This window comes from Gambusia affinis, linkage group LG05 (assembly GCF_019740435.1).
Source record: "Gambusia affinis linkage group LG05, SWU_Gaff_1.0, whole genome shotgun sequence".
In the NCBI taxonomy this organism is placed as follows: Eukaryota; Metazoa; Chordata; class Actinopteri; order Cyprinodontiformes; family Poeciliidae; genus Gambusia; species Gambusia affinis.
In genome coordinates, this window is record NC_057872.1 from 8889650 (window position 1) to 8912675 (window position 23026).

General features: G+C 36.8%; 1 protein-coding gene across 2 annotated transcripts in view; it reads left to right on the forward strand.

Moving 5' to 3' along the window:
* Window positions 1-23026, forward strand: part of ulk4 (unc-51 like kinase 4) — an 85231-nt gene that overhangs the window by 25056 nt on the left and 37149 nt on the right. For both annotated transcript variants that reach the window (XM_044117851.1, XM_044117850.1), the window contains exons 21-29: window positions 9118-9279; window positions 10015-10200; window positions 11832-11959; window positions 15936-16069; window positions 16533-16654; window positions 16826-16882; window positions 17533-17584; window positions 18000-18094; window positions 22751-22802. In XM_044117851.1, the coding sequence (XP_043973786.1) occupies window positions 9118-9279; window positions 10015-10200; window positions 11832-11959; window positions 15936-16069; window positions 16533-16654; window positions 16826-16882; window positions 17533-17584; window positions 18000-18094; window positions 22751-22802 (988 nt within the window). The remainder of the gene's footprint in view (window positions 1-9117; window positions 9280-10014; window positions 10201-11831; window positions 11960-15935; window positions 16070-16532; window positions 16655-16825; window positions 16883-17532; window positions 17585-17999; window positions 18095-22750; window positions 22803-23026) is intronic.

Consider the following 23026-nt stretch of genomic DNA (forward strand, 5'->3'; position numbering starts at 1 on the left):
GGGGATACTGAAGAGTGACAGAAAGGAAGAAAGGAAGCCAGATCAGTGTAGTTGGAGAGGGGGATGATATGGCAGGCAGACAGAGTGTGAAAGGGAGAGAGTTGTACTTAGAGGGGGAGTTGATGGCATGGAGTGAAAGGCAGGTTTCCAGGCCAGACTTGAGCTGCAGGAAATTATTTATGAGCCTGAACAAGATGATGCTTCAGCTGCCTATGATGAATAATCTGTGTGTGCGTGTATGTGTGCATGCGCTTGCAACAGAAAAGGTGTGTGAACAGTATTGCAGTGATAGAAGCCAGAGGGCACTAGGCAGAAATCCCCCTCAGACACACACACCCACACCCACACACGCGGACATTCGCATACATACACACCCAGCTATGGTGAGCCCATTAATCATTTATCACTATCTTCCACAAAAGAGAGGAGAGAGGGTGACTCCTAAAACAGTCCATGGGCCCTACCCTTGCGTCTCTAACATGAGATAGCCACCTCATGCCCCTGATCTATCAAAAGCTCACACACGCGTTCTGAATAGAAACTATTCTGTGATATGTAGAGCGCCCCTGTCTAATCTCACCTATATGTCAAGTTATTCAAAACCATACCTAAGTAACTGCATGTTTTCTGTTGTTGTTTTTTGTTTTGTTTTTTAATTTAAACTGATATAAAAACTAACAACTAAGCCTATACTTTTACTATATTCAGTATACAGGCCCCATAGTAGGAGTTCGGCACACTAAATGTAAAAAAATTTTCACTGCTGAGATGGAACTCGTATAATTTATTTTCAACTTTGTTGGTCCACCCAATGTCCACAAATATCTGGGGAGATTTCTTAAAAATTTTCTCCTTAGCTGGAGGGGCAATGCTGCTTTACTTGCCTCTTTATGCCACCCTGAAGGTGTTCTGACACATTCAAGATAAGCTACACTCTAGTTTCTAGTTTTTATTAACTAGTATGTTTGTACATTTAGAGTTACCGTGATTACTATAAATGCGTGACATTTATCAAAGTGTGGTCCCACAGACACTTAGACTTCTATCTTTTATTGTTGTTGGCATTATAGATTCAGTTTCTTCTTCTGGATACATTCATCCAACACATCAGGAAAATGTTAAGTGCCTTTCCTCTTTTTAAAAAAAAATTAAATATGTGGCTTTTACATGTAGGAGTGATGTTACGTGTGTGTTTGTGTGAGTGATTTTTATTCTTAAATGCACTCAGAAACTGCTCACAACTCGCAGAGCAAAGTGCCGTTCACAATTGATTATTGTAAATTCATGATGCACTCAATTACTGAGCAGTACTCAGGTTAACTAAATCGCCTTAGCAAACACAGGGTACAATTTACATATATATAATTTTTAGTTTTAATTTTAACTTGATCTATCAGGGTTATAACATTAATGCATTTGTTTTAAGTAATTTAGTAGACATCTAATAGAACACCATCATCAAGGAGTGACGGAAAGGAAGGGTTTAATTCAGAGTCAGACAGGAAATAAAACATATTTAGTGTTTGAGTGTCATTTAGATCATTTTTAAATTATTCATTCAGTTTCTTGTGGCAATATTTATGGCAAATTACTGTTTAATAATCCTAACAAACCCTGTAAACACATTTCCTATTACGTGTAAGTAATACGTAACACAAAATAAGGTTTCTAAAACTGATCTAAATTTTTTATGTAGCAAATATAAATTTTGCGATCTAAAAGACCTAAGGCAGGTAAAGTTTAGCTTGGTCTAAGATTAGGAGGTGAAAAAATAAGCTTCTGCTTTTTTAACCAGCACATGGAAACAGTTTCAGTTGTCTCTCTTTTTTTCTTCTTTTACATTTATTGCTACAGGAGCACTCTAAATCTCAGTTGCTATTCGCCTTTTAACAAATATGAGCTTTTGATGGTGGCTATCTGTGGCGTTAGATGTTCTTGTTAGTGAATGATACGCTTAATGTTCAGAATGCGTTTGAGTCTCTGTCAAAAGTGGTTATTGAAAACCAGGTGCACAATCTTCTGAAGGCCCGTAATTACAGAGAGAAACCACATCAGACATCTGAACTGTGCAAGCACAGACTCTTGGGCTGGAGTAGTTTTACCATCTATGTCTTTGAGACTCAAAAGAGCCAGTACAAACTTGTTTCTATATAAAAGTGGTCCACTGAAGGCCATTTGAAGTAGTTTGTTTCCTCAGTTTATATCTTCCTGCCTTTTAGGTTTTCGATTTGAAAGCAACTTTTAGCCAGGGGTTCAGATTGTGTAAATATCATCTGTCAGTTTTGAGCTGCAGATTAGGAACAGTTTTAGTTGAACCCATTTGAAATGAAGAAGGCTCTCCTGTTGAAACATGATGAAGAGCTTGGAACTCTTGTTTAAGCTTCAAGAAAAGCCAGGAATAAATGTATTTTCACTGAATCATCTCGAAAGAATATTAGATTAAAGCACATGTTTGCACGTCATTAGTAACTAATAGACCAGGTATCATTATGCAGGCAGTTTGTCAGCAAAAACTTTTAAATAGCAATTTTGCTCTTTCTTATTTTTTCTTTCAGTTTGGTGATGTTGCAGGTTATTTATTCATAGGAAAATATTTCTATTTTATTTTTAATAAAGCACACAGTCAGATTTACATCAACAGATTTCTCCCTCATTGGCTGAAAATGACACTGAATCTACAGTCATCAGTAAATGAAGTTTCTCTGACAGTCCTTCCATATGTTTTACAGTATGTTTGTTTTTTTCACTTAAGGTCATGAACCAATATTACTGCATAGTCATATTAGTCATAATCTTATTTAGCCCCTTAGGCTTATCCAAAGCAGAAATGATGTTTATTTTTATTTTTTTTTTGAGTTCATCTAAATTTTGTCCTAGCTCATATTCAGTATTAGGCTTTGCATCCAGCACTGTTGAGATCTTCTCATATTTCCAGTGTAGATGACCACAAATGTGCAATTAAATATGTGCATGCTTTTTACAATCGTATAATAAAAGGAAACTTTAACTTGACGTAATTGAATAATATACCCAATGTTTTAATAAGAGGTGTGACTTGGTTTCATTGAATTTCTCTGTCATTTACATGAGCCGTACAAACTATACAGCAAATCTTAGGCGGGAACATTTAAAATACAATAATTAAAATGAAATTGCGAGAAATGCAGGTGATTTGTGCTATCTTTTTGTCTTCACCGTACCATCTGCTCTTATTGATAATGTATTTATGTTTGCTTCTATGTGCGATGGCGTGTGAATGTGTGTGTGTGTATCTTTTTTCATTTTGAGTTTCTGCTTTTGCTCCTGCTGGACAGGGTTTCGATACTGTTACATTTTTAAGTATCTACACCCATGTGCTTCCACATTCCTTCTCTGTTTACCCGCCTTCTGCCAAGAGCTATTTTGCATTTCTTTTTTTTTTTCATATTCTCTCAAAATACAACTTTGGGCAATGCAGAAGAGAAAGCTTTGCATTTGAGTTTTAGATGTAAGGCTTGTTGTTGCAGTCGAAAGTGCTTTGCAAAAGTATTCATACCGTCTGAATTCCTTCACATTTTGTCACCAAGTAGCCCATAATTATGAAATGAAAGGAAGCAAAAGCATGATTTTCAAAGTGTTTTGCACTTAAAAGGTTAGAATAAATTCAATTGCAATCATTGGCCTTCAGAGCAGTAATTAATATTTAAAAAAAATCCACTTATGTGTAATTTTATTCCATCGTGACTATAGCTCCTTTGTATGCATTTGTGAACATTAGTAGACAAACAGTGTCACGAAGATGAAGGGACAAAGATCAGGAATAGGAGTGCTGGGAGGTTTAAGGCAGAATTAGGAAAGACAATAATAACCACTTAGAAAAGGAGTGAGTTTAGAACAACTGCAAATCTACCAAGATACAGTCACTAACCTAAACATATGGAAGAATGTTATTGTTGAAAGAAAAGCCATAAGAAGTCCTATCTGCAGTCCATTAAGGGATACTTGGCAAACAAAAGGTGCTCTGGTATGATCACAACACAGTTGAACTTTTAACGATTGCACGCAGAATGCCGTGTGGTGGAAAAATAATACTGTGCATCACCCTAAGACACCAGCCCTACCATGGAACAAGGTGGTAGCAATATAATGATTAAGGGATTCATTTTGTTAGAAATGACAGGAAAGCTGGTCGGTTGGGAAGATGGATAAAAAGCTGATCTCGGAAGCAGGTCTTTAAAGTGGCAAAAGACTTGAGGCAGGGGTGGTGGTTAAGCCTTTAGAAAGCCGGTGGCCTAAAAATACAGCTGAAGCATCATTGTAGTTTTTTTTAGACCGAATCCTGTTCATGTGTTGGGATGGCACAATCTAAATGCACACCTAAACCAATTTAGAATCAGTGGCAATACAGAAAATTGTGATTAAATGATGCTGTCCATCAACCATCACCATCTTCAATAACTCTTTGAAGAACCTGAACCAATGAGCCACAACAACGTTTAATTTCCCTTCGGGATTAGTAAAGTATTTTTGAATTTGAATAGAGCCAACTTGAAGTAAGAATGGGCAAAAGTACATCTTAATTTATTTAGTTTAACTTTCAAGGCACTTAAAAATAAATTAGTCTTTACAACATATGTACATAATATAATTTAACTCATATTTAATGTTATGAGAACAACATCAAAGCTGACAGATTTGCGAACCAGAAGATGTGTAAATATGTTTTTCTTCTAGGTCTTGCATAAATCGCAGAGCTTCACCTTTTGTAGATAAAACAGCATCAATGTCTGTCCGTGTATCAATATTAATGAGTTCAGTTTTGCTAAAACTAAATTACTCGTTCAGTTATTACAGCTAGAAACTACTGACCAGATTCCACGTGTGGGCGTAGAGATGGACTCGGACCTGAACCTTAAGAGAAACATAAAGACAATTACAAACTCATTCACTCAGGTCTTCTGGTTCTGCTCTACTCTGCATCCTCGGAACCAAAACCAAATATGGAGAAGCTTCTACGCTCCACTAATCTGGAACAAACTCCCAGAAAACTGAAAAAACAAAACAACCCCCCACCATCCCGCAAAACGCAGTTTCTTTAAATCAAGGCTGAAACCCCATTTTAGAGTTGCTGTTAATTAATAACAACTACAAATATTCTCTTTATTTTTGCCATTTTAATATTGTAATATGCTTACAAATGAAACATGTTTTAATGATAAAATCTGTTGAAGTTTTTGTTGTATAGTAATGGATATCCGTACATCTCTCATTGTGTCAAATGCTCTTTGCATTTTATTTTTTGGACAATATCACAAACACAACAGAATTTAAGATATTTCACAAAAATTTCTCCATGACTAGTTCTCCTTGTGTTATGTTCCACAACTAAAAATCCAGTGGATTTATACTTAACCATGACAGCAAGTATAATAAATGTCCTCCTGTTTTTCATGGTCATATTACATTGAGGATAACTTCATCACCTTTCCCCTGCTCCCTTCTTCATGCATTTCCTGTTTCTGAATTATAATGATGAAATTTCTGCTTGTTTCTCACCACTTGTAAGAATATCTTTCTCACTCTCTCTTCATGTAACACTCCCTCCCCCGCCCCCAAAACCATCACCACCCTCACTACCACCTCCACCCTCTCCCTGTGTAGTGCCTGGCAAGGCTACACTCTATTAAACACACAGACAGTGGGGGCTCCCCCGTGGGCTCATTAGTGAGCTGCTCCGCACAGTCTGGGGAACGCTGGAACAGACCATTCCGCTGGTTCCCAAAGGGGTGCCAGAGGATTCATTATGCTGTCGCTCCGCGTAGTCCCCTGGTGTTGGGAACATGCTGTGATGTCGTACATTGAATTAATAGGCTGGTGATTTAGGCTGTCAGTTGTCATTAGAGTCCTTGTGTTGGTTGAATATGATGTATCTTTTTAATGCGCAACATGGATGTGACAATGGATCACAGCCTGGCCACCGCTGCGTGCCACAGGTAGCTCTTTAGCTTTTGCGGTCCTGAAAAGACCTGCTTTCTGTTCATTAGGTCAGAAAGCAGGTCAGTGGGCAGTGGACCTAGTTTTGTTAACGTGTTGGGTGGGTGGCAAATTTAATCCCTCGGAATATGTTAAAAATAGACCTGAACGTCCCAACATCTGAAGTGGGAATGTGGTTTTTGTGCTGAAAGCAGCTGTTTTGGTAATGTTCTCTGTCACAAATACTTGCGGACGCATTATATTTGTGTTTTAATATATTTTTAAGTAATTTATTCAGTTTCATCTTTATTTTCTCTTTTTATTAATTTATGTTCATTACTTGGGTCAATGTTTGCTTGTATTAATGTTTTATTAATAAAAGTGGTTGAAAATGGTGGTCCTGTAAATGTAACTTTATTAGCACTAATTTACTTTAGATATCACTTAAGGAATTAATTTAAAAAATAACATTCTCATAGCATAATTAAAGATGCATAAATCATCTTTAATTACAATTAAAGATTAAAGATGACCTGTTGCAGATCGTTGATGTCCATTTGTTTAGTTTTTTTGCTAAGCTTTGACCTGCTGGTATTTTGATTTTCTTTTAAGACTTATAAACAAGAACAGCATTACATTTTTAGTTTTTTTAGCTTTAGTTCCAAGAGGATTCAATTTTTTTTTTTTTTTGCAAAAGAAGAGGAAGTAACGCCTTCTATGTGGAAGAGGAGACGCTGCAAAACAATGGATTTACTTTTTAGCTCTCGTGGCCTTTATTTGAAAGTGCTATGACAGGACAGTAGGTAATGAGAGAGAGGGAAGACATGCGGCAAAGGTCCCAAGGCTGGGAATCAAACCCATGACGGCCGCACAAGGACTAAGACCTCCTTGTGTGGGTTGTGCTTAACTCCTGCGCCACCACAGCACCCCGTGAACTCACTGTTTTAAAAATATACAGTCTGATTATATTGTTGACATTTTAAACTTTAGCTTGAGTTTAATGTGAATTAAGTAAGCATTTGAACAGCAGAATCACAACCAGAAGGATATACATTACTTTACTCTTTCACCAGACTTTAAGAATTTAAAACATCTTAAAATGAAAATCTTCATAGCAGCGGGATACAACAATATGTTAGCAAATATCATCAAATTATAATTTCTCTACCGACCATCGTTGTGCTTTGTTCAGTCAAACAACTTCTATTATTTCTATGGCAGGTCTCTCTGGTGCAGCCTTTTGGCGGCATCATTCCCTCCAATCAGCTGTGACTTACCAATGCGCTTTAGCTCTGCCAAGAACAGAATCTATATGAGGATTTTGCATCTGTTGTACAGCTCCATTAAACGTGGTATGTTGTTGTGCTTTCCAGGTTTTGCAATTGTTTGAAAATTATCCTGACTCATGGTCAGCTTATTCAACAAATTGGTTGAGGTAGAGAATTAACACATTAGCTTGTTAACACCTTTTTACTACAGTAAAGGGACCTACTCCACAAAACTTTAATTTTTTTAAAGTCCAACCCTTTAACTCTGAGATTTCCAAAAGGTGTCGGCTTGTCCAAAACCAGTGCGTTTTATGAAAGAAAAAAGGTTGACAGTGTAAAAAAAACCAAAACAACTTTACTGAACTCCGCTTAACCTTAATGTTGTCTGCTGAAAGTCGAACAACCATCTCTTTGGCTTGCAACCTGAATGAACCACAGAAATGTCTGGACATGTTTTCGAAAGACTTCTTACTTTAGAATAGCTTTCCCAATCTTAAATGCATTTATTTTAAAACACCTCAGTGTAACAAAAAATATATAACTTACATTCTTTTTTTGTACTAAAAAGTTTTGCTCTTACAGTGATGTGTTTTTGCTTGGTTATGGTGCATTCACTGACTGAGAAACAACAAATTTCTGTACAAATGTGATCACTGGTCTGGGTTGTGAAATTTTCCCACATTGCATTGTGCTGGCCATGAATTCAGCTACAACTGGTAGAGGCACAAATCCAAAACTCTGCACTGTTTCAAAGGTTGCACTGCTTGAATCAAAAACATTTGTTTTTGCTTGAGTTGTTTTCTGTATCTCCTCACTGTTTATATGGTACTCTGTAAACTAATTGTACACTAGAGGGGGAAATGCGAAAAGGAGTTTAGTTGAAGTGTCATCAGTGTCACCTGCTCTACTTTTACAGGATGACCATGATAAACTGGCATGGTGGAATTAACGTTGCCGCTATTAATGTAAGCCATTTTTCCTGAAAATGTAGTAAGAATTATTTTGGAAGAAGTTCCATCGCATCTCACACCTTGGAGAGAGTAGCGTCAAAGTGATGTAACACAGTGAAACGAAATAACAACCTGACAGAGGCAATCACATCTGTTGTACTTTCTGTCTGTCTCCACAATGACTCTTGCGGGAAAAACTAATTTCCTCAGCCACAGAAATTTCATTAGCCTGTCCCCTTTGTCTGAAAAGAAGAAGCTATTTTCTGCTCAGGCAAAGGTGTGCGGTTGCATACTGTACATATGTAGCACCCAAGCACAAATACAATACTTTGTGTGTTCACTGAAATTTTGTTGTATTAATTTAATTTAGCATTTGTAGATTGCTGCAGTATTTAAAACGCAGTCTGAATGGCTGCAATGGTTGCAGGATGTGTGATGATTTAGTCTCAAGATTTATTCTTATTAATGGAAAAATTAATAAGAAGAGGCATACTGCATCAGTATGTTGTTTGTAAAAATGGTTGGTAAAAAGTGAAACTTACAGTTCCATGAAAATTTTGTTTCCTTACATACACTGCACTGTCAAATTATTAAAATAACTCCAAAGAGATTTAAGCATGTTTTATTTTCAAATACTATCACAGTCTTATTCAAAGATTTCTAAATATGAACATTGACTATATCATAGTATATGATCTGTCATTGGGTATGGGTCCAAACATCAGTACCAACTTTTCCCTTTTTTAAATGTTAGCACATAATGAAAAAATTATTTCAGAAATTGAAAAGAGAAAATTATTTGTTTAATGCTGACTGAAGGGAACACACTAAAATTTTCCTTTATGTTTCTTCATTGAAGTATACTGAAATCACACAGAGTCATGATTTTGGTGTACCGTCAAACCCTTACAAAAATTTGGAGCTGAATTTGTGTATTTCTCTTGCAGGATGATTCCGTGGTTCATCACATGGCTGCAAAAGCCGTAGAAAACGTCTCTTCAACCGTCTCTGGTCTCTCTCGTCACCTGGCTACCACAGAGATGGGCTCTGCTTTGTGGTACCTCTTCAGTCACTCGACGGTGGAGGCCGTCAGAGTCACTGCCATCTCTGTAAGCTCACTTGGCGACATTCACTCAACACAAAGACATGTCATGTAGCTTCTGTGAAGCGGAGAAAATATGCTTTGAGTAAAAATGTTCTTTTCTAGTGCAGCTTCAATGTAAAACTGAAGAAAAAAAAAGCTCCCCTGTTTACATTTTTTACTCTTGGTTTTTAAAGTGTATTTTAAAATGCTAAACCTTGCACCCTACAACTGCGTGTCCAAACTTTTGGTCTGTACTGCAATTACATTTTGCAGTGTAATTGCAAAATTACACTGCAAAACAGTGCAATATTCAGTTTATTGCACTGAATAAACAGTGTAATAAACTGCACTGTTTATTCTTTTCATATTTGTGCTTAGTTATCTTCATAATTATGCACTTATTTTATGTGTCGGTCCAACTATATCCCAGTAAATATCCTGAAGGCTTTAACATGACAAAATGTGTAGAATGTAGAAGGTCTGGAAGTATAATCACTGTTGATTATTACACCATGCCATATTTTCAATCACCCAACAATGCACTCCAATATGTCTATTATTTTGTTATTGTGTGGGGCAAATTTTACAAGTTAGTTGTTGTTACAGGATACCTACTCATGTATTTTCTTTAACCTCTAACACTCGAGGCCCCAAGCGCAACATACTGTAGCTTTACAAAGACTTAGACTCATAATTCATGAACGACATGCAGTAAAATAGCTCATGATGAGCGCTTGTTTTCATCCTCCTGTTTCCCCAGTCTCTTTCAAGGCTAACCCGGCTGGACCCAGCAGTCTTCTTGTCGGTGATTGACACCTGTGGCCCCGCAGCCGTCTTGGAGGGCATAGGTGGAGCAGGGTCCAGGGTGCAGCAGCACCTGCTCACTGCCGTGGCCTCTGCCCTCCTCGCCTCACACATCCACAAACATCGGATCACACAGAGCCGGGTATGTGCACTCTCTGAAGCACATGTGCAAGATATTACAAGAAGTTCAAATGTCAAACTTAAAGCTATTCGGGTTGCATATTATCAAGCAGCAGCGCTGTTTTAATATGGCATTGCGCAGGATATGTGTTATTCAGGTTCTTGCTCACATTTAGTGAGAAATGTATTTAATGTTGTTAATACATTGGAAACACCCATCAATAAATGCACAATATAAAAACCACAGTTTGTAAAAACCTTGCATTTCATCCTCTCTGTCTTCGCTGGTTTACCTCCTCTCCTCTTTTTTTTTTCTTCTACATAGTTCATGAACTAAATCTGAACTGTGCATGAACTAATTTGTCAGGAGTTACTTATTTAATTTTTCATGAGAAAACCCATCTAGTGTGTATGTGATGTGTTAATGTTGGGGAAGCAGAGGGGCTGAAATTGATTTGAAGGTTTTTAACTTGCAGACTAGAATTGGTAATTGACTCTGAACTGAATTTATTTGCATTGAACACTTCCAATTTAACACCAGAATACAAACTTAGTACTTCAACTCTGCTCTAATTATAAACTGATATGCATTCACCCCCCACCCTTTTTCTCTCCCCTGGCACAAAGACAGACAGTCCAGGAGTTTGTTTACACAGAACTCTGTTTGCGTGTGTGTGTGCGTGTACATGCATGTGTGAGAGGAACTGTGACTGTGTGCTCAGAAGCACAAACACTAATTTGTTGAGTGTGTCAGTATCTGGGCTAATTGGCTGAATGAATACGCTGCAGTCTTCTACTTCAGCAAAGCATTATGGGTAGTGGGGAGGGACTTATCAGCTAAGAGCACACGGCTGGGCTTTGAAATTAATTAACTTGGTGTGTTGCACCACACACACTAGAACATGCTTTCACATTTGCTCCTAAACACACACATGCACGCACATGCACACACACTTGTGTATGGTGTTGTTGATAATGGTGCTGTTAATGAATGTTGGTCAGTCCGATTTTTTTTTCCCAAGGAGTTAGCCCTACTTCTGCTAAAGGAATGGCTGTTGAAACGTTTGTATGTCATAAAGTGCAGGCTAACAGGATTATATGGGGTTTTTTAAATTTTTTTTATCATTTATAGTTTTAAGCACAGCTCTTGTTTATGTATCTTTACTTCCCTAAAATTAGTGGTATCACAATTGTTTGTACCCCTAAAATGTTAAAATGTGTTAAAAAAGCATTTCTATAATTTATGTTTCACTCTTTTTCAGTTGGTGAGAGCCTAGTAATGTCTCATTAGTAATCTGTGATTTCTGACACAGAGATTCATTTGTTTCAGCCATTTTGTCAAGTTTAAACTTGTCACCATACACAGAGAGCAGGATTGTAAAGGCAGAAGAAAATCTCCAAAACTCTCTGTTTGAGAAGTTCAGCAAAGAATGGCATGTAGGGGTCACGGAGTCTCAAAACGGCAAACTTTGATGTAGTCTGCCTGCTAATTGGTAGTTTAGCATGCTAGAAAAAGCCTCTACTTTCCTACCATTACAAACATAAACATGTGGAGGTTTTTAAGCTTCCCTTTAACTGGAACTGTGTGGTTTGCCAGTTTTCAACAATCATCAGCCTGCAGACTTAAGATTCAATGGTGATTCTGTTTTGTAGGATCTGGTTCTGAAAGTGATGCGTTGCTTGGAGAGCCCATCTGCTGTAACGAGAGCCAAAGCATTACTGCTGTTACTGCTGCTAACACAGGACAACACACATATGCTGCTTTACTGCTGCCAGCACAGGTAAACACTGTACACCACTATAGTTCACACACAGTTGAATAGTGAACTTACTCTCTGTTATACATCATTTGATTATTTATCCGTCTTAATCTAGAATATTTGTTACAAGATAGATCTATTTGAAGAACTCAACAACAAACTGACAATACGATAACTATTTGTAACTGAGTTGTTACAAGTTCTGGGTATTCAAAAACAGTACTAAGAGGCTAGAGAACTTCTGCTTGGCTAATTAAAGACATTTTGCTTTTTAAATTGTACTTTATTTCTTGTTGTTTCTGAAATGTGATGCTTGCCTGCTGTGCTTTTCTCAACTCACCACATTTCATTGCACAGCCTCCTGCTGTCTGACTGCACCGAGGCTTAGAGTGGAGAAACATCCTCTTAGCTGCAGTCAGTCTGGCAAACCATTGGCTAATTAGCTTCTCTGGAATGTAGCGGTATACATTCACACACAGCCTGAACTGTCGGAGAACAAACACGTTGCATTTTTGAATTCCATTTCAGGGTGAGATTTCCCTTTAATTATTTAACTGTAGCTTTCAGTACAGCTATGTTTTCTTATCCAACAACACTGCTATATAAATGACCTCTTCAGTGTACTCTCTGGTAAGACAAATGGATATCTGTTCTCTATGGCTGAAGAAGTGTTTTTAGATTAAATGTTTGAAAACATTTTTTGATTAAAAACCAAAACCGGGTCAAAACAGAAAATTCTGATGCTGTAAATCTACTGAAACATTTACAGAGGAGATGCTTTCATCAAAATTCTGCCTGCAGATTTTGGAAAAGTAGTTATAGTTTTTATAACCTTTTGTGTTAAACTAATGCAGAAGCTATGGGAATATAAATATATTTTTCCAAGACATTTAATTTTGCCACATAGAGTTTAGTCTTTTTCAAACTCCAAACAGTTTATTAACAGCTTGTCCTGTGGATCACCCCACTGCATTGCAGCATTAAATGTGTCACTAGCATATGATGAAATGTATATGCATGATTCTTGCATCCATACAAACCGGTTCCCACTTGGCTTTTCAATTTAACTATATGTTCACATTACTGACACGTAAATCATTATAATTCTCTTTTATTGGTGTCTCATCTGTTCTTTCCCCCTGGCTCCTCACAGTGTTTGCTCAGCTTTTTCTTAAACTGGCCCTCTTTAGAAATATATTAGGATGGGAACTTGGAGAAGGATTTTATACACCAGGGAAGAGATGCACTAAATAAAATCTTATGGCAGATTTACAAAGCTCTTTTTTATTTTGGTAAAGCTATGACCTGCTCAAACCAGTTTTGGCCAAGTGCAATTTATTGTTGAGAATCAAGGTATCAAAAAATAGAAAATGGTATTGAAAATAATTGTTTATAGCCTTCCTGCCGTGAGTAGTCAGTGCTCTTATTTTGAGCAGAAGCAAGGTCACATTGTGTTGTGTAAGACATTACTTACCCATGCTTTAAAAAAAATACAGTTTAATCTTTTTGGCCTCTTAAATTGGTGATTATGTGGCTATTGTTGCTAAAACAGCTGCTTGTGTGTGTATTCTAGACGTACACAGATTTTCAAAAAGCTGCCAACAAAATCGAGCACATATCATGAGAAACCGAGGATTAAACCTCAAAAAGATTAAACATAGTATCTATCCTACAGTCAGTTCAGCCTTCTTGTTGTCTGCTGAAAGTTGTGTTCTCTCCTGGAGCCTGAATGAACTGCAAAAAATGTTTTACAAGTGTTATAAAAATTAAAATTTTAATTTATGTAATCATCTAACTTCACTTTACTGATGCTTCAGGTTGTTACCCGAGTCCTTCTCATTCATAACAGCGTCCAGACCAAAAATGTTTATATCTGTGCTGCATGGTAGCGATTAGGTACGATGTGTTAAGTGTGTGCGTGAAAAGATCTGGTTTCTGAGTGTCCAACTGGCTGGTTAACTGTCAGGAGGGACGAAGCTGAAAATCTGCCAATTTAGTCACCAGTTGATTTGTCTGTGTTTCTAGAAAAGAAGTTGTAAATTACTCATTGACTTTGACTCATTTGAAATTGTCATATTAGGTGGAAAATAAATTCTCTACTCATTCTTCTGGGATGTAAAGTATCTCAGGAAATAAGTGTTTAACTTTAAATAGGCAGCAGCTTTCCAAACTTACAGTTGTTTAACTTTCATTTGTCACATCTTTTTATAAATAACTTGCAGAATGTGATCCGTTATGCCTCTCACCTACACACTGTCTTTCTGAACATGTCTCGTAAAAACATGTCTTCATACAAATTTCACATTTATTGCAGAAATAAACTGTGAAAGAAAATGGAAATGCAACACAATCAGTTTGTGATCTTTTTGATCCCACCATTTTCCACAATCCCTGAAACATTGTATGTCGATTCCCTTACCATACCGCATGTAAACACATCTTCTTTCATTACATTAGAGCAGGATTATAGAAATTCAATGTTTTTGTTTTTCCATTTCCTCTGGCTGTTTTTATTTCTGCTTGTTTCTTCACACGCCTCACTTGTTCTCCTTCTGTAAGCAGAGTTGGATCATTTAGATTTGGTTTGCCTGTCTCTCTCCCACTGAGAACGCCACATGACTCAGCCACACAGAGACACACAGAGACACATATTTGCCTTAGTCTCACTCTCTCACAGCCTTGCGTTGTGTTTAATTAGCACCTCGATAACATGAAAATATGCGTGCCTGTCTCTGTGAGATAAACTTGCTCGAATCTCACCAAGAGGTGTCAAGATTGGCAGCGAGGGTAGAATGTGATGGCTTTCAGCATATCCAGTCACACCCGCTCAGCCACACAGCGAGAAACTTGTGGGTCAGTTTATGTGAGTAGCTTCTGAGTCTCCGGCCGTCAGTGACAAAATGGTGGTAAGCTGGCGGTGCCTCTCTGTTCAGCAGGCTGGCTGGCTTGTTCACAATTTTTGATGGCATCTTGTAAAAGAGCGGTCCTCAAACAGTAATATCATTATGCTATGGAAAATATGCTTGGGCTGTTTCCTTTATAGATCATAGTTTTTCTTTCTATAATCTTGACCAAAGGTCCAACTTTACTATATGAGTGTTTTTATGATTATTCTAATCTGTCTTTTTATTGGCTTTACACTGCTGCATTTAAAGGTTTGGCGATCTGGGATGTTAATTTATGGGATATGAGTTGTAAGCCAAAGTTAAAGAGGTTATTAAAAGTTTGGTAAACTGATTGCTAATACATATAAACAGGTGCATATAAGAAAATGTTATATTTTGAAAGAGAAACTTATGTGAAACGAAAGCGAAAATTTCTTTTTCGGAAATTGGAATGTTACATAATATTAATAATAAAATACGTTTTAATCTGAAATGCCAGCCATCTGAAATATATGTTCATTTCTAAGCACTTCATGCTTGGTTGAGGCTCCTTTTGCATGAATGCTGTATTAATTCAGCATAGCATGGAGGCAATCATCAGTCTGTCATTCTGCCGAGGTGTGATGGAAGCCCAGGTGGTTTTGATACCACACTTTGTTTTACCAATTTTGATGTGGGACTCATTCTTCTCTTGGAACCTTTGCTCCTGAACATCCTAACTCATGTTCTTTAATCTAATTGTTAAATGGTCAAAACATGTTCACATAAGTTGCCCCCAAACACACCTCAAAACTGAATTTTGTAATGTTCTTTGAGTCGTTCCAGAACTCTGACCTAGACTGACAAACAATCGTGTACCAGACTTAATTTTTTTTTCTTCTCAATTTCAACTGCAATGATTAGGTGACAGAGTCAGTATTTGATTTACGCTGTTCTCTCTTCTTGCTTTGAAAAGTCTGTGAAGTTCATCACCTTCACCCCCCTCCTCCGGGACAATAAAGGCTCAACTGCACCATACTGGGCTCCCAAAATTAAAATAGTTATTAAACCACGATGAGTCTATGTATACGCCTGACTGGAACAGTACAATCCTGCATTGTCTATCTGCACAGACTTGTGATGTACCTGGAGAGAGACCTGCGGAAAGCCACTCCTGTCAGAGACAACCCCAGCCAATCAGGATACCTCTGTCAGTGTCTGGATTTACTGCTGCTGCATTTTAGTCGAACTGCACCGGTGATAATGGGTAGGCTTGGAGAACTCTCACTCAAGCAAATAAACACACATACACACACATACTAGATAAAATAGGATTTGTAAAAGTTTTTTCATTTGAATGATTTTTTTAAGATTAAGAATTAAGTTTTCTCAGCTTAAAACCTACGTTTAAGACAATTGTGTTTCTAAGGGCTTTAAAGTATATTGAAAATTACACTTTTTCATTAATGTCTTCATCACCAAAATCAACTTTGACTTTAGTAAATGCATGGCCTTTTTATTGACAGGTTGGATTGTTGCACTTTATTAGCTAGTCATACTTTTGGCCAATTATATTAATTTTCACCACATGCAAAATAAAGGAATAATTGAAGCAAGAAAAACATAATATTTGTAGGATATCATCATTACTGGCAGCTTTTCTCCCTAATGTTCCTATTATTACTTGTTCATTCTCTTCCATTTTTATGTCTTCATCTTTTCTCTTAAAGAGGATGTCTTGTCTGCATTGAGAGATGTGATTGGGAGGAAACACCCATCTGCAGCTCAGAGTAGACAGCTGAAACTGACTTTGCCAACATTGTCTGTAGTGCTAGAGCTCCTTTCATCTCAGGTAACTTAATGGTTGATTTAATATTTTAGCATTGTTTTTAGTTCATGTTTTAAGACGTACCTATTTGGTTAAAACATGGAGTGTGAGTCAGTTTACCTCTTGACTGTTTTACTTAGCTGACCTAAGAGCCACTCTGTTTTTGTACTTGTTGGTCTGTTTGTCTCTCTCCAGGTCTTCAGAGCTCGAATTGTAACCCAGGAGTTTCTGGTTCAAATTGGATTGCTGCTTGTAAGTGATTTGTAAGCCACCTTTACTAACTGTCCATTTAGATTTTAATATAAACTAAAGGAAAAACCAAAAGAGATGTTGAAAGTATTTACAATTTGTATTGGGTTATAGTCATTTCCATCTTTTAGAGTGATTTTTATACTTACCGATAGACTGGTTAAAGAAAAAAATCTCTAAACACTAGAGATTTTTTGTAGCTCTACACATTATTTAGGTGATTTAGACTGCAGTTGACAAAATCATTAACTCATAAGACACATAATCATGGAAAAGGATACTTATTATATTTGCAGACCATTACAGTCATTCTGACTGTCTGATTTCTTTGATTATTTTATTCGCTTTTCCCTGTAGTCACCTTCATACAAACACTACTTACAATTGTATAGAATTATCTGATCTAATTACTGTGATATTTTTTCCTCAAAATGTTTCAAGGTTTACTGTAAACTAAATCAGAGTCCTCCACATGTTGTTACTGTTTTATATTTTATTTCACACTAAATATTTACTGTCTGAACCGTAGCATCACAGTGGAATTAGTAACCCAGGATAAAATCCAACCTCTTACTCCATACACAAACAAACCCCACTGCAGCATTGCAAGTATAACATAAGATTTCTGTGGTCTTACTGTTTTCTCCTTTCAGAACTACATTATTTCTGTGGAGTCCAATGAAACTAACCTGTCCAGTGGTGTGGGTCAGTTCTTTTTCATTGATTATTTTGTAGATGCCAAGTGAGAATCTGCAGCTTTATCTGTAGTCATAATATATATGATATGAAGTCACTTAGTATTGGTGTTTAGTATATATATTTCTTTACTTTAATACCCAGCATTGGATCCTACACAGTTCCTAATTTTTAAAGTTACATTGACTGTTAATGTTATGACAGAGGCTAAACCTTGTATACTTTAACTAAACATTTTAAATAAGAAACAATAATAATACTCATGTGTGGGTAGGAAAACAGACACAGTCCTAAAAAGAAATGTGTGAATTGTGAATTCCAGTACCTGTTTAAACTGCATCAGCATTCAACCATCTTAAGCAATTAGGGAGTTTAATCCCTCAATCCTGATTCTGTGCTGCTGATAAATTTAATTCCTCATTAGGTGTTGCAATATGCGAAGAGCTGATTAGAACATCTCTGTCCATTGTGGAGGTCCTGAGTCAGCACCATACTCTAGTCACTCAGTATCATTGTGCTGTAAGTATATGCATATGTAGCTTCCTATATATTTTCTGATGTTGCCCTGATTGAATGTTTGAGCTAGTGTGTGTCTATCTACATATCTGTGTGTTTGTCTGGCTGTTTAACAGGCTTACATTTCCAGCAGTAAAGCAGCATACAGTAAATCATGTGTCTCTAAGGCTGAGCAAGGCCACTCTACTGATGAAGCTCATTTTAGCTGATTGTATCCAGTATTTCGTTCTTAAGATTATGATCTTAAGAACATTACTATGGTCATATATAATGGCCATGGTAATGTACGAATGTAGAGATATTTGCTTGACAGCTTCTCCTGATCCATCTTTCCATCACTGATGAACAAAACCACTAGGTACTTCAACTTCTCCTCTTGAGGCAGAGACTGACCTCTGACCCCTAGGTAGACAACATCTATTGAGTAGATTAAACAGGGATATAATGATAAAATGTACTGTATAAAAAACAATATATTATTTGTATCTATTTGCACTCACTGTGTTTAGTATCTTCTCTAATGTTTGTAGTATGCTTTTACGATTATAATCTTAATTTACTCTAATTTCCAGTGTAGCAAGAATTTCAAGACCCTATACGTATTGATTTGTGACGCCCAGTGGGGCCCTGAACCTTTATTTAGAAACCACTGTGTGAGGGTATTTGACAATTATATAGAGCTTTATGCACTAAAGATACACAAAGTTTAAGGGGTTTCTGAGGACACTTCTCTCTTCTTTGACCACAAAACAAGCTTAACTCTATTTCACACTATACTTTATCCCAGCTGCACTTCAAAATACATTCAGAGCTAAAATATATGACTTTGTTTCTTTCTTTTATAAGTGTTAGTTGCTATTCATCACTTAAATACCTGCTTTAAATTATGTTACGTCATCGGCCTACTTTGTCAATTTCATATTGTAACTCCTGGTATTATAGAGTTTGTGCCCTTCACTCTTTCTAACCGGTCGGCTGATATCAGAGAACAGAGGGTCAACATGTGAGCTATTGGCAAGAAATTAATCAAATATTGAACCAAGCGAACCCCATCAGATTTGTGAGTGTACTGTGCATGTGTGGATGTGCATGGAATGGAACAATGAGATTGTATTTAATGACTATTGACGTATGGGAATGGAGCGCTGCAGGAAGCAGACAGGATGAAAAGGGAGAAAAGAAAGAGATGAGGAACAGACAATGGAGCAAAGAGGAGACTTGCAGCTACTGATTGTCAATAACACAGGAAGACACTTTAATTACCCCCAAGCCAGCTCAGATCAGCTTTTATTGTTTCTGGACAAGGACATGGACTCCTACTTGAGAGATCTCTAACTTTTCAACTGTAGTTGTGTAACAAGAAAAGTTTTCTGTTAGTTTGGTCTGTTTCAAAACCTTTCTTAATAATACCTTTTTATATTAATTCTATTGTCATCAAAGCACATAAACAAGACTGAAAAATGTGTCAGTAAACCAAGAAAACAGAAAAGCACATTACAAACAATCAGATCCATAAATCGTATCTACTCTGTTTGAATTGAGAATTGAGAAGACTTGGAATGTAATAAAGGAAAAAAACTGCAAAGCATATTAAAAAAACAGTTAAAGAGGAGTGAATACAAAATCCAACCCAGACTATTAGAAATCGGTGCAGAATACTGCTTTCAAAGCTAAGCTGTAAAGGTGACATCAGTTTATCAAATCAAAAATCAAATCAAACTTTATTTGTATAGCACATTTCAGCAGCAAGGCATTTCAAAGTGCTTTACATCAAATCAAACACAAAAACACAATGCAACATGGAATCAACAATAAAAACAGAACATCAAGTCAGATTCAGTCAATAAATTTGCAACTGATTACGTTTCAAATACAACTCTAAACAAGTGGGTTTTTAGTTGAGATTTAAAGGAAGTCAGTGTTTCAGCTGTTTTACAGTTTTCTGGAAGTTTGTTCCAGATTTTTGGTGCATAGATGCTAAATGCCGCTTCTCCTCGTTTGGTTCTGGTTCTGGGGATGCAGAGCAGAACCAGAACCAGAAGACCTGAGAGGTCTGGAAGGTTGATACAACAGCAGCAGATCTTTAATGTACTGTGGTGCCAAACCATTCAGTGATTTATAGACTAACAACAGTATTTTAAAGTCTATTCTTTTAGCTACAGAGAGCCAGTGGAGGGACTTTAAAACTGGTGTTATATGTTTATAAGGTAAAATGAGGTATAACACTAAAGATAGCTAATAAACCTACATGCTATCATTGGGTATGCCAATGATAGCATGTAGGTTATCCTTCGCAAATTTACCTACAGTAAAATAGATGCAATGTGAAAAAAACCCATACAAAAGCTAAAATTGGCTGAAAACGTAAAGCTACATAAAATACCAATGATAGCATATAGGCTAGCAACCTATTGTAACATATTCCGATCAGTCTGAAAAACACCCGTAAAGGCAAAAAATTAGCTAAAACACTACGCTTAGGTAAACTCATATTGAAAGCAACTAGGCAAGCACTAGCAGGTTGACATGCAGCCACATACTCCAGGCAGTGTGAAAAAGTAGCTAAAAAGTAAAAGTAGCTAAAAAGGTAAAGCTAGCTAAAATACCATTGATAGCATTAGAGTGTTGGCAAGAAAGTTGGAAATGGGGTTTGAAGGAGAGTTTTAATGAGTGTTGGAATTAAGGTTCAAATTCAATTCAAAAATACTTTATTGACAGTAAAGGGAAATGAAATGAATGTTGGAAATTAATTTAAATGTTGGAAGGATTTTGGGTTTAAATTTGGATTGGGAACCCAGACTAAATCAAAATGCGATCAAAAACTTGAAGAGGGATATTATGAAATCTGTAAAATTTATGAAAAAATTTAAATACACCAAAATAGTTAGATGTGAAAGAGCACCAAGGTTTTAGCAGAATTTCTCAGAAATTATGGGATGGTCCATTCATTTCAATGGGGCCTAAGATGATCACAAAACGTTGAATATTTCCTCTACCATAGAAGATGTCGATACCAAAAGACAAAGCCGTAGTGTCCTAAATGAGCAAAATATGGTAAAAGTTGACTGGTTAAAATTACACAAGAGTGCAGAAGTATTTCAGTGGGAAAAAAGTGTACGGAAAAAAAGTGGAGGAACTCATTTCAGTCCCTGTTGTATTTGAGCACAGTCCAAAATGTTTTGTGTATCGTACCGACAGGGGTTCCATAAATAAATGTAATTAACGTATTTTATGCAATGCTGCATGTATCTTCTAATGAAACAAGCTACTATTGATTTTGGGGGGGGATTTTTTGCACCACTGGACAGTAGACAGCATGCTAACAAGGTAGAAGGGTCAAAACCACAATCACAAACAAATACACACATTCATGTGCACACAGGCTCCACCTAGCCTTTTGATGGCTCTGCTATTAATTTGCTGGCCATTAGGTAGTGGGCAACTTCCTTTGTAGTTTTCCTTCTTGTGCTTTTAATGTAATGACCTCACACACCGTGTCTGTGCTAGTCTTGTTTCTATGGTAATATTGGTAATCATGCAAATTTGTGGTATACAGTTCTTGCCTAAATAAGGGTTTGACAGTTCTGGAACATGCGTCTGTTTGATCCTAAAATAAATAAATACATAAATGAAAAGAATCACTCAGCAGTGAATTTCCATAGTAATTTGACCCTCTGTGACAGTGGTCTGCTTGGTTGATGCCTTCAGAATTAATGCAATGCAGAGTTCCCTTTCTAAACCAGTTTATTACCCGGTTTACTCTAGAGGGTATGTTTCCTCCCCCCCACATAAGACAACAAGGATGCAACTTAACTTAGCTGTTAAACAGTTAATAAAGGTTTAGTTCAGGATTTTTAAAGAGAGGTTCTGTAAAAAGGTTAGAAGTGGTTCATATTTTATTTCTCATAGATTCTGGGGGAAAAAATCCTCAAAAGATGGAACTAATGGCTGTTTAGATTGTTAGTTTGGGGGCCAATACCAAAGCATTTTTTTTTCTGTGAATGCTAACCCATGGACATTTAAACCATCATCGCTGTCACTTCAGGTAATAAAGGATTATTATTAATAAAGGAGCAAATTACTTTTTACATCACCACCAATGTTCTACCTTTTCTTTTTTTTTTTTAAACATAATACTTGGAGCATTTTCAGGTAATTTAGCTGTCTGATATAAAAGTAAGAAGTATTGTAATAGCTTAAAATGAAAAGTGTTTTATTATTTTGTTCACCGGTTTCTCTGACCTGAAACTCTCACTACGTGTTTCATACAGTTGTTTCATACAGTTCCTATGCAGACATGACTGCATAGGTTCGTAAAATGATGTTCCCAACAACAGCTATGATGTTTCTGAGGTTGAACTTATGTGGTCTTCATTTAGCTTTATTCTAAACGAAGACCACGAGAGTCATCTGCTGCACATATGATTTTAACTGCTTTTTACCTTTTAACAGAACCTTACTGCAGAAAATCATGAACTATCCCTTTAATGCTGTATATAGGACAGTTCAATTTTTCTTTTACATACTACTTGATACTATCTTCCTTCTGTTACTGCTTGATGTGATTTGTTTCACGTTCTCATATGATCTCCTGCTGGACTTTCATACCGCCAGACTGTAAATGATTCTGCCACATTCTGTCTTCTTCTGTTCTTGAAGGTTGTGGATGCTGTCCTACCTCCTCTGACAACTCTGGCTTTCAGCAGAAATGGTATGAGTGGTGTGTCACTTTTAATAAAGCGAATTAGACAGAATAGCAATAGAAAGAGAGGCTAGTATCAGAGTGCTGGGAGTGGGAAGGAACTGAAAAAGCTGAATAGCAAGTTTTCAGGGATAGGATCATTTTAATAGGAGAAACAGACTCTCTTTTTTTCATTCCCTGTCACTTGTAATATATCTGTTATAAAACAAAAGAAAGTGTTTTTAAAATATTGA